The 16,595-nt window shown below is 44.6% G+C and overlaps 1 protein-coding gene across 1 annotated transcript in view; it reads left to right on the forward strand.

Moving 5' to 3' along the window:
* The window catches only part of CACNB4 (calcium voltage-gated channel auxiliary subunit beta 4), a gene marked incomplete at both ends in the record, with an annotated part of 43,539 nt that overhangs the window by 19,010 nt on the left and 7,934 nt on the right, over positions 1-16,595 (forward strand). Inside the window, 10 exons of the mRNA XM_079539194.1 lie at positions 1,142-1,261; positions 1,618-1,740; positions 4,239-4,369; positions 5,762-5,838; positions 6,205-6,224; positions 6,328-6,408; positions 8,188-8,246; positions 10,829-10,938; positions 11,908-12,059; positions 14,988-15,083. Coding sequence (XP_079395320.1) covers positions 1,142-1,261; positions 1,618-1,740; positions 4,239-4,369; positions 5,762-5,838; positions 6,205-6,224; positions 6,328-6,408; positions 8,188-8,246; positions 10,829-10,938; positions 11,908-12,059; positions 14,988-15,083 — 969 coding nt within the window. The remainder of the gene's footprint in view (positions 1-1,141; positions 1,262-1,617; positions 1,741-4,238; positions 4,370-5,761; positions 5,839-6,204; positions 6,225-6,327; positions 6,409-8,187; positions 8,247-10,828; positions 10,939-11,907; positions 12,060-14,987; positions 15,084-16,595) is intronic.

The following is a 16,595-nucleotide window of genomic DNA, read 5'->3' on the forward strand; positions in this document are numbered from 1 at the left end:
GATAGGGGCTTCCATCTATATTTAAGAGAATGTGCCTGGTGTGAATGAGAATGTGCACTGAGAATGCACTGAGAATGTGCGGAGGTTGGTGACCCTGCCTGTGGCGGACAGGGTTGGAGATTGATGATCTTTGAGTTCCCTTCCAACCCAGGCCATTCTGTGATCTGGGATTCTGTTTATATGGATGATAAGGGGACTGACTGTTACGGTAGGTTACATAGAAAGTATGTCTCTGTGCTGCAGGATATAAAGCAATTTAAGGGAAAAAGCAAAAACAACCATTTGAAAGACGTAATGCTGCCATGGTTCTTTGGAACAAAGGTAGAGAGAAAAACTTCAGAGCTTTGTAGAGAGAAAGATGTGTATCTTCAGTCTGTTGCTAGAAATACGATGACTTGGGAATGATTTGTTCATAGAACCACAGAAAATCTCAGGTTGGAAAGGCTGCCTTTGGCTCTACACACACTGAAGCACGTGGCATGCCATGCTCAGGATGCTGTGTGGAAGGAGCCCACCCTGCAGGTCATGCCTTATTCCTCCCAACGCACTGTTACATTCTGCTTCATTGTGCTGGTTTTCCTTCATAGCGTTGCACAGCCTTTGTGTTGCCCTGTTGGAGTAGCTTTTAATAGTGTGATTTTGCCACTTTTCTGCTCTTGAAGAAAAGAACGGTGCTGTGTGTGAGTGGCAGCTCGCAGCAGGGAGGGAAGTGCTGCACAATGATGCTGCATTTACAGGGAGGGCTGGCTCTAACAAGCCCTGTGATACCTTAATTGTGTCTGATGTGACCTAACCCCTGCCAGTCCTCAGTCTGAGGTTGTCAAATAGGGTTTGAAATCTATAAAGGTGTTTGTACAGTGCTGCAACCGAGCTGGATGTGACTGCATGGCTGTCAGTAAGGTAGCAGAGGCATTCTTTGGAAGTGGAGAGAGATTTTTCTTTTTTTATCTTTGGTTACAGTAAAGCCATATATTTCTCTGCTAAGTTCTGCAGAGCCTTGTGCTAGAAGCAACATGTAATAAATAAACCCACCAGGTAGAATTAGGAAAGGTATTAGCATATTTTAAAAGCATCTGTATCTGACTTGGGCTGGGGGTTCTGTTTCTCAGGTTTGTTCTTAGCAATGTGATTTTCCTTCCAGGGCTCGGCAGATTCGTACACAAGCAGACCCTCAGACTCTGATGTGTCTTTGGAAGAAGATAGGGAAGCAATCCGCCAGGAGAGAGAGCAGCAAGCAGCGATACAGCTTGAAAGGGCAAAGGTGCTTTCTTTTAAACTGTAGTAGCAACTGGTTATGGGGCATTTGTCATTTGCCTGGTGTTAAGATTCAAACTGTTAATTTATAATGGTGATGGCATCTTTTGAAGTATGTTGACAATCAAGTGAAATTTCCTGCAACCAAAATTGGGGGGAATATAGTGTAAATATTCTTGTATAAATGGGGGTCTTCTTTAGGGAACTGAACTCTCTGTTTCACTAGTTGTGTGAAACTATTAGGTCTGAATTTTGATGTATTTGGCAAATACCCTCCACTAAATTTTTGGCAATTTGATACAGAAAATTAATTCCTGATTCAGAAAAGTTTCCACTGTTCATAATGTCTGTTTCTGTTTGCAGTCCAAACCAGTAGCATTTGCTGTTAAGACCAATGTGAGTTACTGTGGAGCACTGGATGAAGATGTCCCTGTCCCAAGCACTGCCATCTCTTTTGATGCGAAGGACTTCCTACACATTAAAGAGGTAAAAACGTGTGGCAGTTATTCCCTTTAAGAAGCCAGGGGCTGCAGTTGGAGCAGTCATGTCTGAACTGAAGTGGGGAAAACTGAAAACGGACAACCGAGCAGGAACAGGAGAGTACAGCACACACATGGGATTAGTGGTGCTGTGATGACGCTTCGTTCTTTCCACAGTTGAAATCAAGTTTGTGATGGATCTGATGTAACACAGAGGGGTTCTGTTGGTCAGGGCGTTAAGTAGCAGCAGTTTACACCTGGTCTTTGTGGAAGGCTTGTAGGGGAATGAGGCAGAATAATAGAAGAATGAAAGAAAATGCTGACGAGGCTGCAGGACAAAAATATGTTAAAATAAGGAAAAAGGAATGGGAATAAACAAGACCTGAATATGGCTTTTGTAGAGGAAAATACTGTTATTGCATGTTGAGCATATTTTCTGCAATTAGTTATCTGAAGTGAGCCCTTCAAATTTGCATAAACTCCTGTTGTTTTGTAGATTTGTTTTTAGACTTGCTGCTTGCAAATATGTTTTTTTAATCTCTGTGTTCTGTGTGTTTATTTTGGGGTGTTCAGTATTAATTTTTCCCTTTCTTTGAACGTTAGCCCATCATTGCTTCAAAGCTCTCATCTCCCTGAGTCTGAGTATATTTGGGAGGGAAACACCTGCTGCTTCATCTCTGGAGACAGAGACTGGTGGTAGAATGGGGGAGTTGTGCTTGAAGTTCTTTGTCCCTGGGCACAGGATAGGCAGTTGATTTGCATGTTCCCTTTTCTAAGTTTGCTGGAAGCAGATGGAAGTTTGATTTTTTAAAAAAAGCAGTATTTTATTTTTAGTTGGTTTCATTGTATTGTTTAGTGTGACTGTGTTTGTTTTTTTTTTTTTTAATATATTGATGTGGAACAGTCTTTAAGCCCATGTTGAGGAAGCAGAGCACTGTGAAGTCTAACTCTGCCTCTCTCTGTGTAGAGTTGCTTTTCCCCTGTGCTGCATGCCCAGGAATGTGCTCCTTTCTGTCTGGCACCACACCTGAGCTCTCCTTCCTGAACCCATCTTGAAACTTTCTCCCATCAGGAAAATGTCCTTTGCTGCACTCAGAGCAGAGCTGGCTGCAAACAGCTGCACTCATTACAGCAGAGATCACTTCTCACTGCCTTCCCTGACATGTTCCCTTTCACACCAGGAGTGTACCATACTTGGCGTGCTGTCTTTCTCATTTGCACGTTGCAGCTGTTCAGGTAGCTCTGTGCATCAGCATTAGCACAGTATTTGCTCTTGGTTTCCCAGCATGTGGCTGCATTCATTGTCCAGCCTTGAATGTGCTAAGCTCCTGTTCGTGCTGCCCTGTACATTTTTCATGAGGTGTGTCACAAGTCTGTGTTATGGTTTTCTGTGAGCATTCCTCTGAGATCCAAATGGCCAGGATCACACTCCCTCCATGCATAAACCATGTGGCTTACAGGTGTTCACCTGCCCTGCTAGGGGTTCAGCATTTCTTTGTTAACGCTGAAGCCTTCAGCCTGCCTGAAGCTGTAACTCAGTACGATTTGGGGAATGGTTCATGGAAAAAGGCTTTGCAGAATTCATTTTCCAGTGATCTGATGGGTTTCCCTGGACAGGAATAACCATGATTTAGATTAGATCCAGATTTTAGAATAACACCAAACTAGGTAGAAGTCAGGTCGCCCTGCTGATGAGATGAAACATCAGCAGTAACTGATGAGTTGCTATATTGAGAGCGTGTCCTGCATGTCTCCTGTGTCTCCTACAAGACTATACGTTACGTGCTTACTTCAGAGAAGTGCAACAGCTACTGACAATATGGAAGACATTATGGGCATGGCAACCAGTAGGAATGAATTGTAGTCCTCCCACATGCTGAATGCAGAGAATAGCTTATGGAAGGTAATGATCTAATGCAAATAGCCCTGCTTCCCTTACTGCATTGTTACCGGTTGTGCTGTTCAGCTATTCTCAGCATAACCCTGATTCTGATCTCTTGTCTAGAGATGTCATTCAGAACTCCACGTCTTGCTAGTAGAAGAAAAGTTCCCATGTTCAAGCCACGTTTGGAACCAAAATCAAATAGTTAATCCTCAGAGGGCTCTGATTTGAGAGTCATGGCATCACAGAGGGGTTTGGGTTAGAAGGGTCCTTAAAGCCCATTCAGTTCCATCCCCCTGCCATGGCCAGGGATGTCTCCCACTGGTCCGGGTTGTCCAGAGCCCCCTCCAGCCTGGTTTAAACCTGTTCATCAGAAACAGCTCATGCTCCTTGCATCTCCATCACCCTCAGCCCCAAAGTTGTGATATCAGAGGATAAGTCACAGCAGGATGTTTTGGAGCAGTTCGAAGACAGATACCTTCACTGAAATTTACTCAGACTGTCCGCTGTTCAGACTTCAGTTCGAGTCCTGTTTTATCAGCCGCTACAGAGTTGAGGATTGCAGATAAGATAATAGGGAGTTCTGGATATGAAGCAAGGCCAGAAACCTTTCTGTGTTCCAGAAATACAATAATGACTGGTGGATAGGGAGACTGGTGAAGGAGGGCTGTGAAATTGGTTTCATTCCAAGCCCGCTTAGACTGGAGAATATCCGCATCCAGCAGGAGCAGAAGAGAGGACGTTTCCATGGAGGGTAAGGATGCTGTAACCTTTTAAAATAATTTAAAATCTTTTCTGACACTGGACAATATCTTTCAAAGGTCACTTGATTCTTTTTTATTGCAGTATGTATGAATGAGTGTTTGATTTGGGATTCCAAGCGAAAAGATGTGCTTGCAGAGGGTAGGCATATTAGATGTTGGCTGTGAGAAGGAAAAAATGTGTCTTGGCTTTAGAAAAGAGAAGTTATACATTATGAGTGGTAACACTCAAAGTTTCTGAAGGGAGAGAGAGTTGTGTCCCCATGGGCTCTGAGTCAAACCTTTGGTGCTCTCTCATATTGGCAAGGTTGTGGGATTTTTCTTTTTTTTTCCCCTCTCCATTTTTGCCCAAACCAGACTTTTGAGATGTCATGGAGATGAGTTTTGCATTCGACTTCCTTTCCTCTTCATCTTCCAGCCTGGCCCTTCTACCTCTACACACTGCTGCATCTGGAGATAGCAAGGCCTGGGGGAATACAGGCTTGTGTGCAGGACTGGGGAGTAAAACTTGTTGCTCCTGGTCTCAGTTTGGATATTGAAGTATCTCTCTTCTGTAGGCTGAATAATGGCTAACTCTTTTCTCTTGGGAGCGGGGAGATTATTTTGCTACTACCACATTATTCCCACTAATTGAAATTGAAATGTAGATAAGAAGGAACAAAAAACTGTAATGGAGGAGGGAAAAGAAGGGTGAGCCGAATGATTCTAGGCCTGATAGTGAGCAGAAAGGGAAGCATGATTTCACCTGTGTAGCGCTGTCAGGGAATTAATGCAGTTAATCAAGGTTGGGAATCATCTCAAGTGTAAGCCATCTAAGGAGGTGATTTTTGGAGTGATTGAGCAGCACGAACTGAGCTTTATTTCAAATTGATTTTACAGTTTCTGAGAGGGGTTTCACAGGAACCAGTGTATTTCAGTGCATGGAAGGAGGGGTATCACGTGCAGGAGCTGCTCAGGATAATGATTCATACATAACATATTAGCTGAAGAGTTCTCTGCTGTGAGTGGACGTGACTCCACTGCAACAATCTAATCTCACCTGCAGAGAATACTGGGAATAAAACCCACTCTGAAACAGGAGAAATATTGTAAAATAGGACAACATTGAGATTTTACATAGTAAACAGACCCAGAAGTGTTAACACAGACCAAACCTAAAGAGGTTTTTACGTCCTTGAATGATGAGAACTGCTGCTATCAGTTACAGTATCCCAAGTGTTACAGCAGTGTCCAGAAGATGCATGGAATGGTTTTGCCATTAAACAGTCCTGCTCCAGAGAGAGCTGGCAGGAAAGTGAGGGCAGAACTCTGCTTTGGCCTAACATCCCCTTGCTGGTCAGTCTGCATGTGGCTAAGAATACTAAGTACTCTTTCTGATACTGCAGGAAATCAAGTGGAAATTCTTCTTCAAGTCTTGGAGAAATGGTTTCTGGCACGTTTCGAGCCACACCTACTTCCACAGGTAAGGAGAATTTTACTTAAGGCAACTCTTGCTATTTCTGTTACTTCTATTTTAAAAGTCATGTCTGAAAAGTGTGGGTTTTCCCCCTTTGCATTATTAAGGTGTTCTGCTGAAAGTACACGTGTAGAGGTGGAGAAAGACATCTATTTCCAGACATGCAGTAGTTGCTAAGGGACTGGGAGTAAAAAGCCTCAGGAAAAAGGGCAACTCTGCCCAGAACAGAATGAGTGACCAATTTAAGTAGCGCTGATGGAAAGCAAGAAGTGTGGAGTGAAAGGAAAGGAGAACAGAGTGGGGTTTTGCTTGCAAGCGTTACGGTTGCTATGCACAGTGTGTGTTTAACCAAGTTCTTATTTGGTCTTTTAGCAAAACAGAAACAAAAAGTGGTAAGTACCCTTCTGCTTTCATTCCATATTCCTTATTTTGAATGCATAATTCCCAGATTTCTCAGTTTGATTAATGATCTGAAGGAATGCTTTCCTCTTGCAGACAGAACACATTCCCCCATACGACGTGGTGCCATCTATGAGGCCCGTTGTCTTAGTGGGGCCATCGCTGAAAGGCTATGAGGTATGTGTCCCAGTGTTTGCACTCAGTTCCCATTTTCTTGCCCATGTTTCCTTTGATGCATTTGATGTGTTGGCCTGATTACCAACCAGACATCTGTACACTACACAATTTTAGTCAAACTAGCACGTGCTTTGAGCTGAATTAACCCAAATTTAGAATACATTTCCCCTGTAAGGTGATTCGCATGTTTTCACTTGTGAAAACTTCACGTCTTCCCACAAAGCTCAGTGCTGGCAAGCAAAATAGCTGGGCTGTGGTAGCACATCCATATCTGTTCTGCAGCACCTGAAACTGAACATGGGGACCAGTGAGTGTCATTTCAGTGTGTTTTCTTCATGTTTGTTTTCTCATTACATTGCAGTATTGAAATATAAGGAAACCTTTAGCCCTTCTTAATTATTTGCCTCTCTGCAACGTGGAGGTGGGTGTGATAACAGGTGCAGATAAACAGGAGACCCATTTGTCAAGATTGCTGCAGATTCAAAAGAGCATTTAGCACATGCTGAAAGACCAGAGGCTTTTAGCAGGGCCTGTCGGTGAACTTACCCATCTGTTAAGTGCTTTGCCAAATTAAGATCTAAATTAACATGAACATAAAATCAAGGATACGCTTCATTTAGCTTAATTAATGCTGTTAGTACTTTATAGGATATTATTAAACATTGGAATGGCTCTTTTCAGAAGGTTGCAGCAGGGTAGTGTTAGCATAATGCGATGTTCTTACATCATTTTTTTTTAGTAAGAATGATTAGAAGTGTAGTTTAGTGAAGCAGGAATGAGGTACTGCATTTTCATCTGCCTTTTAATTTTACGGTGGTGTTTCGTGATAGGAGTAAATGTCAGCCATTGGTTTTGATGGTGCTCCACCACAGCTTAATTTGTCTGGGCACTGAAGTTTGGTGGGGAGAGGAGCTGTCTGTTGAGTTCATACCTCTGTACAAGTATGTTCCCCCTCTTTGTGTTAGAAAATAATACTAAATCCGATATCTTGAACATATGAAGGTGTATAAATGGTACTGCAGTTAGGGTGTTTTCATCCCAATTTTGTTCTACACAACAGAAACACATTGCTCTTACTTTGCAACCTGTATGGAAAAGTTCAGTGGTATTTTTTCTGATTAAGTTCTCTGAGAAGCACTTTAAAGGTAACCTGGGAGAATTAAACTGCCGAAGGCCTGGGGCTTTGGTGCAGATCCTATCTATGTGTCAGTAGAGTTGTACTGAAAGGAACAGTCAGGAAAGCAAATGCTGTCTGTTGGGGCTGAACATCTCTCAGATGCTCTCCCTGTTACAGGAGTGGAGACATGTTTTTTCCTCTTTGTTGGCATCTCAGAGAATAATTTTGCTCTTACAGCAGCCATCCGACAGAACAGATCTTGTATCTGAAGTCTTATGCCAGTAATAATAACGTTACTGTGGGGGAAAAAGCAAGGGATTTGTTCAACCCAAAGTCCCGTGTGGTTCTGACATGTGCTGAGTCCTGCTGGGAATGGCATTGCTTTGGAAGGTGATGAGGTGTGCTCCGATGCCTCAGAGCAGATGGAGGCAGGAGCAGAGCAACAGCTCTGATGTCCTTTGGGCCACATTTTGTGAGTGAGTCAGAAAACCTGCAAGTGTTTGTTACAAAGCTGCTTCCAAGAGCATGGTAATTAAATGATTGTACCTACAAAAGGTATTGATTGTTGGCAGTATCCTTACCTTTTGCTTACCTCTTCTTACTTTTGACTTCTCTTTCTCCCTGTCATTCCTCTCTGCTCAATCTTCCTCACCTCTGCGAAGGTGACAGACATGATGCAGAAAGCTCTATTTGACTTCCTGAAGCACAGGTTTGATGGGAGGTGAGAAAGCTGTCCTTTCCATGCTTTTTTTCCACGTGTTACTTACGCTTTGGTGATATTTTTTAATGAAAGGAGACCGGTGCATGTTCCAAACTGATTTATGGTATCAGCAGCAAAGTGCAGCTGACTGTGGGTTGAAGCTGATACATCACTAGGTGTGCATGTGTCTTTGTATTATCTGCTATGTCCGTCGTAGGATTTCTTCATTTAAGTGAATCATTTCGCCTCAGTGTCTCATAAGAGTAGGGCTGCAGGAGAAACCTAGATGAAAGGTGATTTGGAGCACGTGGGAAGTGCCAGGATAGCTTTGAAGGTGGCATTTCCAGGCTTGGCTATTCAGCATTGCAGTGGGAAGCATGCAGTGCCAGTACAGCTGGGAGTGTTGGGGAGCAGTGCCAACCTGTGAATAACCCTTTGGGCAGAGCTCAGCTCCTGGTTTGTTTTGTGTAGTTCTAGGCTCCTGTCCAGCAGGATGCGCTTCAGATAAAACTACTTGCACCCAAGCCCTGCAAGTACCATGTTGAATTGTGCAGAAACAGTCCATTTGACTGGAGGTAGTGACAGTGCTTCAGGCTGGCATCTGCAAGAATTTAATTCTTGACTATTGTTAGTAATCAGAAATAATTAAAGCTTGAAGATGGAAATGCTGAGCACTGAGATACACAAAAAGGTGTTTTATAACTACAGCTGGAGCAAGAAGAATATTTCCTGAAGAGCTGTGATGGGGAACAAGTTTGTGCATTTCCTTGTAAGGAGGAGAGGGTTGGTCCATGGCGTCCCTTCCTCACCCCTGAAGTTCACCCATGGTTGCAGATCTGTGCTCTGCCAGTGGGATGTTTGACCCTTCTTTCACCATAGTGTGTTCAGCATCTTGTACCTGCATAGCAGGGTGCTTGTGCTGCACTGGTTTAGCTGCCCCACGTTTGTGACAAGAAGGAAGGTTTGTAAAGCCTAAAATGCTGGCACTAAGGTGATGAAAAGAAGTTTCTATAGTTTAGAAGAGGTGGAATAGGATTTATGTTCAAAGCACCTTTTGGGGTGCAGCACAGAGGTGGTGATGCTCAAATAACTCACAGCTTAAACAGAGCTTTTAATAAGCAACCTTTGTGCAAAATGTGTGTTCCCTGCTCCTAATAGCCCAGCTGAAGTGGTTTTAACACATTCCACAATGGCAGTGATGGATTCCAAGTCTGACAGTTGAAGCAGTGACTGTTGCAGCCCGCAGCTCTGTTCACTGTGTTTGTTGCATGCTGTCAGGACACTCTCTCCCCCTCCTGAGCAGTTTGACTGATGTGGTTTCGCTGCAGCTCAGCACAGCTCTGGTGCACGTTTCCATCAGGGCAGATGCAGGACTGCTGCGTATGTTCCCTCCAGCTCCTGCCACACACCTGTCAGTTTGCAGTGTGCCTCTGGTAACTGACAGTCATTGCTTTTGGTGGGAAACCATGGCAATGGGATGTGATACGTCGAGTCACCAGGACACGACTGCTCTGCAGTATCTTTTTAAACCATATTTGAGAGCCTGCTCAGCAGAGGCTTGATCCACATGGGTCAGCAGTGCCTTGGTGTGGGAGATGAGGATGTAGTGCTGCCGAGGGGATCAGCGCCTTGCCTTGTGCTGCTGTGCTTTCACTGCTCTGCTGCCTGGAGTGAGGTGGTGCAGGGAAGTCTTCCTGCTGTGAGACGTGTTGGCAACTAAATTAGACAGACACGAGGCATTTCAGCTATGAAAAAGTTCAGTGCTACATACAAGCTGATACCATTGACTTCAAGTTTGAATCACTTAAAAAAATCAATAAAATTCATTCTTTGGAACCTGAGCTGCTGCTTGCTCCTCCTGTCTTTATGTTGTGTGCAGTGGCTGCTGGTCATTTTCAGCCTGTTTTCTTCTTGTTACTCATGGCTCTTTAGCTCATCACAGTCCTTCTCACTGGATTTTACATGAGGCGATTGCGTGCTCTTTGTTTTATAATGTGATTGAAGAACAAACTCTCAGATGCAGGTAAATAGCAGTGCCCTGTTCTGCACCCTGAATGCCCACACACAAGGCACGGGAAGGCTTCAGCAGCACAGCGGCTGTGGCTCACCTCACTTTTCTCCTGTTCTGACCTTGAGCCAAGTCCCTGAGCCCCCTGCACAGCCCTGTCTGGACAAGGAGCCGTGTGCTGGAGATCCAGAGCCAGCAGCTTCATTTGGTGACTCAGATGGGAGTGGCAAAGTTCAAATAAGGCCCTTCCCTACCTGCTGGCAGTGCCAGCTTAGGTTATGCCACCTGGGAGGAGTGCTGCCGTGCTCTGTGCCCTGAGAGTTGCTTTAGCTTGTAGCCAGGTATTGTGTAAATCCATGGGTGGTGGGATGGGGAGACGTGAGCCGATTAAGCAGAAAAGCAGGAGCTGTGTGAAGGGTCTGCAGTAGCAAATAATTGTACAATTACTCAGCATTTCTGTTTAGCTGTTCTCTAATGCGATGAGTGGTGTTTTATTGGATTTGCACTTTGGAATGAAATGTGGCTGTAAATCATGCGTGGCACAGGAAAAAAGTAACGACTGTGGATTTGTTTTGTGCTGTGTTCTTGCCCATAGGATATCAATAACCCGAGTGACAGCTGACATTTCTCTTGCTAAGAGGTCTGTTCTGAATAACCCAAGCAAGAGGGCAATAATTGAGCGGTCAAACACACGATCCAGTTTAGGTAAGACATGGCTGTAACTCTGATCACAGCTGTAACTCTGATCGTGGCTGCACTGCCCCCAGTTCTGAATGCATCTACAGCATTTTAGTGTGTAATTCTGTGTTTCACGTCCTCTGATGGGTGATGGAATTTTCCTGACAGAGGAGTGGCACAGAGCACAGTGTGTTGAGTTAGCATCCTGTGGAGCAACGCCTGGGCTAGAGCAAGCAGGATTACAGCTATTGTAACTATTCACCTGTGCTGACTTTATCAATTTAAACTTACTCACATGCATGGGAATGGTTGAGAAAGGTCAGATTCATCATCTTCCTTCTAGTTCTGACGTGTTCCTTCCTTTTACTGCAGACAAAAGTGCCTTGGTGTGAACGTTGCCATCGGTGCCTTTTTAAATAATACCCTGACAGGATTTATCATAAACAGATCTTTGTGCTTTTGGGATTGTATGGTCACAGTTCTGCTTTTTGTACAGATTCTTGTTTAAGTTAAATCAGAGCTACATTTTGCAAACAAAAAAAGTCCTAAAAAGTATAAATATATTACTGTCAAAAATAAGTATCTGATGAGTCCTGAGATATTTTGCAGATCTGAAAAATATGCCTGAACTTATTTTGAGTTAATAGAAAGATACATTTAACTGTAGTGTGCACGCAGTGTTTTCGGACAATGGAATTGCCTCAAAGATGACATTAATTTAAAAAATCCTTGAGTAATAGATTATTGTGTGAAAATTACATGAATTCACGTATGGAATTCATCTCAGAATGTATAGAGTTCGTGAAACTGAATGGGTGATGGTATTTTCCATGTGGCTCTGGGCAGCCTGGTCTGGTGGTTGGCGACCCTGCATGTAGCAGGAGGGCTGAAACTGGATGATCATTATGGTCCTTTTCAACCCAGGCCATTCTAGGATTTTTGTGTAAGTAGCACTGGGGTTGAATGGCTTTCAATTGCTTTATTTTCCTCCTCTAGCTGAAGTGCAGAGTGAGATTGAACGAATCTTTGAGCTGGCCCGGTCCTTGCAGCTGGTTGTCCTGGATGCAGACACTATCAATCACCCCGCACAACTTATCAAGACATCTCTAGCACCAATTATTGTCCATGTTAAAGTGTCTTCTCCAAAGGTAATGTATCTCACCATCAAATTATTTGCATTTGAGTTTTTCAACATCTGCATGGCATTCGTGTACGCAGGATAGGATGTTTTACTCCTCCAGCAATCACAGCAGTACAGAGCTTGAGGTTGAAAGATCCTTCTGGAGCTCTGTCAGCACTACTTAATGCAGTAGAAGTGTGTCAAAAGATGACTAATGTCTGTCATGTATTGTTCACTTCTTTCCTCCCATTCAATCCCTAGAGGACAGAGTTGGTCACGTAGCTCTCTTTCTTTACAGCTGCCATTTACATTGCAGCTAATCCTGCATTTGGCATGTTGTTCATGAAGATGCCAATCAGCATTTTACAGTCACCGTTTTCCCCTGAATCAGGTGTTGATTGTCCCCATTTTATCCTCTTGCGTGGAGAGGCCACTTAAAGAGAAGGGTGGGTTCAGTCCTTGGCACCATGTGCTGCTGCCCACAGTGATGAAAGTTTTCAGGATGACTTGTAAGTTCTTTATGGAGGAAAATAGAGTTACGTCTCAGAAGACATAAAAAATAATTAAATCATTTGCGTTTTCTAAGACAGTTATCCTTGCTACACAGGATAGAATTCAGCACAAACTGAATGCAGCATTAGAGCAGCCTGATTACGTTAGCACAGCATTTCACTTGACCTAACTTAGCCTTCTGAAGCAGAGCCCGCTAACGCAGCAGTGCTTCCCAGCTTGTTGGAGCTGGAGTGAGGATTGGGGAGAGGATACCCTCACAGTGATGCTCTGGGTCAAAGCACTGTTCCCTTCTGGCTTTGGTTTTTGCAGTCCCTCTGCCGAGCTCCTCACAGCTTCATTGCTCCCTGTAGCAGCAGTGTGACATTGCTCAGCAAGCTGGCTGGGCAGCAGAAGCCAAAGAAGGCTTAAGATGCAAGGGAGTGGATAAATGGCTTGTGTTTGGGCTTGGGTATATAGACAGGGCATTGCACTGTGATGAGTGGATATACCCTGCCCTGTCTGTATGCCCGTGCTGTAAGAGAAGATGCACTTTAAAATGCTTTTAAAGCTCAATTTGTATTGACTGAAGTCAATTTGGTTACTATCCAAAGGAATTCCATTAGAGCTGAGAAGTTTCAGAAGTGTCTGCTGTGTGTAGCGAGTGTGATGGAACTCCTGCAGAGTTCAAATTATTAGAAGACAACTTTGCTGGTATAGAAAGCCCTTTTTGAACTGTTCTCTCTGTACCCTTGCTACTGGCTCTCTGCAGCCAGCTCCTCACATCTCTGTGATCTTTCCCAACCTATACTGAGCCTGGGTAACTGGAATTTGCTGATTCCCAGCTGGGCTTGTTGAGCTCAGTACAGATGAGTAGCACTGCTGGCACGTCTGGAGGAGGGTCACATCCCACAGGGACTGATGGCTAAGGCTGGGGAAGGGAGGAAAGAAAACAAATCTTCATGTAAGTGTAGGTGTATAGGAAGAAAACATCTGCCTTCACCTTCCTTTTGAACATGCCTTTTTTGACCACTGAAGTAACTTCCATTTAATTTCTTTCTGGTAATAATGACTATTTGGGAAGCTTCTATACGGAAAAATCTGTCTCAGATTTTCCCCTGTCTTTCCAGGTAAGTAGGAAGCAGAGGGAGATCCTTGTTGCCTAAGAATAAACAAACTCTCCACAGTAAATATTACATGAATTGCAGCGTGCTGCTTAGATAGGGCCCAGCAGGAAATGACACCTGACTGACCTGGCTGCCTGTTGTCATGGGACGTGGAAGGAGCTGTGGGTGTTGCTGGCCTTTAAAGCAAGGCTTTGCTGCACTCTCCTGTAGGCAAATTGCTGAGATATGCACTGGATGAATGTGAATTATCAAAAGGGTTTCAGACTGAGCAGACTTCTGGGTGCAGGGTGCAAAGTCTAACTGTTCCTGGTTATCAGGGGTCCGTAGTGGGGCAGCACAGCTCAGTGTCTTTGTTAACGACCTGGCTGATGAGTGCAGTGCACTCTGAGTACATGTTTGTGGGAAATGCCAAAGTCTGGGGCAGGTTAATGTGCCAGAGGATAGGGCTGACATTGAGGGGGACCTTGGCAGGCTTTCACCAACATCCTGAAGTTCTTCAGAGGGAAATGCCAAGTTCTGTCCCTGGGCTGCTGTGAGCCCCTGCTCAGTTGGGGCGGTTGTGCAGGTAGGGACGTGGGCTCCTGGCAGGCAGCGTGGGCACGAGGGAGCAGTGTGCCATGCAGCAGAGACATGGCTGTGTGCTGGGCTGTGTGAGCACGTGCTCGGTCCTGACCCACAGGGGTTACCCCAGAACTCAGCTGGACAAAGAGCCGAGCACTGTGATCCTGCGAGGGGTTTGGCACAGAGACCTCTAGAGGTCCTTCCAGCTTCAATAATACTCCGTTCTGTGATTCTTGAATTTTCTTTGAGACTTTACAGGAAATCCTTTAAATTCTCTAACTGTTCTGACCCTGAAGTTCCAATAATGGAAGAAACAAACAGAGGAATTTATGAACTGTGTGCGTAACATTCCTTCTGTACCCAGAACATTCCTTGGAACAGATACAGTCACAGCATTATTGCTACACAGCATAACATGCTCCTACTGCTGTGCTGCAGTCAGTCCTCTGTCATTCTCTATGTGTGTATTTACATTTTGTGCTCTTCTAGAAGATTACATTGGTCATAAATAGCCTGTCACTTAAAGCAAATAAAGCAAAATTGCTGTTTCCATTGCTATTGAAATATTTGTTAGGGCTCGAATGTGATGCAGAAGGAAACACCCAGCTCTCAGGGAGGCTCTTAGCAATGTTTATGTTTCTATTCAGGGAGAATATTTTGTCCATTTTGTTAAACGTAATAGAGAGCTTCTGAAATTGGTAATCCTCCAGTGCAATGTCAGTCTCTGAGCGTTATAGACATGATTCTTAAACTCACCTTTTCCTCTTTTCCTCTATCAGGTTTTGCAGCGACTGATTAAATCTAGAGGAAAGTCACAAAGTAAACACTTGAATGTTCAGTTGGTGGCAGCTGATAAACTTGCACAATGCCCACCAGTAAGTACAGAAGAAAGGCTAAAGAACTTGTGATGTGTGGAGTCTGAAAGATGTCTGCTGTCTCGGTCCTTTATTATAGCAGAGTTCAAATGTTATCACTTCCCTTTGTGGACAGCCCAACACTGCAACCCTAGCTCAGCTTTTGTTGCTGAGGAACAAAAAAGTGTGGTACTTTCTTCCTGACTGTCTCCAAAGCCGGGTTTGTTTTGCTCTTTGGCCAGATGACAGGTCAGAAATGACGTGTGTGGTAAAACTGATCTTCCAGCAGCACACGAGCAAATTACATCGCTTGTGGAGCAGTGCTGTCTCAGGGGCCGAAGTCTCAGAGTCATGTTTGGGAGGAGGCTGCAGGGGACTTTCCTTCAGCCACGCAGCGAGTTCCTGCACAGCGTGAGGCACTCGTGGCTGCACACACGCCATCCCTGAGCCTCCTGGCACTGCAGCACCTGGGAAGCCTTCCAGGTGCTTTATCTGGAAGCCTGGTCACTGCTCAGGGCCATTGTATCACAGGTGCTGATACCTCAATCAGTGTGCTTCTAAAGGAGCTCAGGTCTGAGATAGTGGATTAGGCAGGCAGTGCTGTGCAGACAGACTGTGCAGGGCAGCTCAGACTTGCCTGTATTTGTGAAAGCCATTGGTTCCTGTGACAGAGACAGCTGTTAAGTACGGACATGCTTAGATGAGGGCTTGCTTTCTGAAAAGCACCATTTCCTACTGAAAATGCAAGGGAGCTTCAGTTAAGTTTGCTCAGCAGCACCAACCAGATGGAAATGGAGGAACAGTTTACACAGGTCTGTCAGAACACTTAATATTGGGAGTTTTGCACAATGTTTTGGTGTATGTTCTGGCTGGGTCTACATGGAGGTGTTGGAAAGCAGGGGAAAAGGAGATAGGTTTGACTGAAACTTATCTTTGTCTGAAAAATGAATGGATTAAGAACATGTCCAGGATGAGACAGATCTGATTCAGATTCCTCCTTTACCTGATACAGAGCAGAAATTCAAATATTGTAGAAAAGTACTGGTGATAATTGTGGGGCATATCTTGATTTCTGCAGCCAAATGTACTGTTTGCAGTGCTCACTGTGCCTGGACTGCACGCTCTGAGCCTGTCAGCTCTGCATTTAGAAGCCTTCCTCCTTGCCAGTGTCCACTGTCAGAAGTGGAAGATGGTGACCGCACATATATATGCAGCTGCTTGTGCTGCAGAGCCAGCCAGCAAGTTGAATGCAGCTTTGAAGCATCTGACTCCTTGTGTGTGTTCTGCGTATTCCCCCAAGCTTTTGTCCAGGGTTTCCTAAATGGGATATCATAGAACCATAGAATGGCCTGGGTTGCAAAGGACCACAATGATCATCTGGTTCCAACCCCCTGTTGTGTGCAGGGTCACCAACCAGCAGACCAGGCTGCCCAGAGCCACATCCAGCCTGGCTTTGAATGCCTCCAGGGACGGGGCAAGGCATCTCATGCAGGAGCCCTTCATACTATTGAGACTTGCTTCTGCCCTCTGCCA

Source organism: Tetrao urogallus (assembly GCF_951394365.1).
Source record: "Tetrao urogallus genome assembly, chromosome: 8".
In the NCBI taxonomy this organism is placed as follows: domain Eukaryota; kingdom Metazoa; phylum Chordata; class Aves; order Galliformes; family Phasianidae; genus Tetrao; species Tetrao urogallus.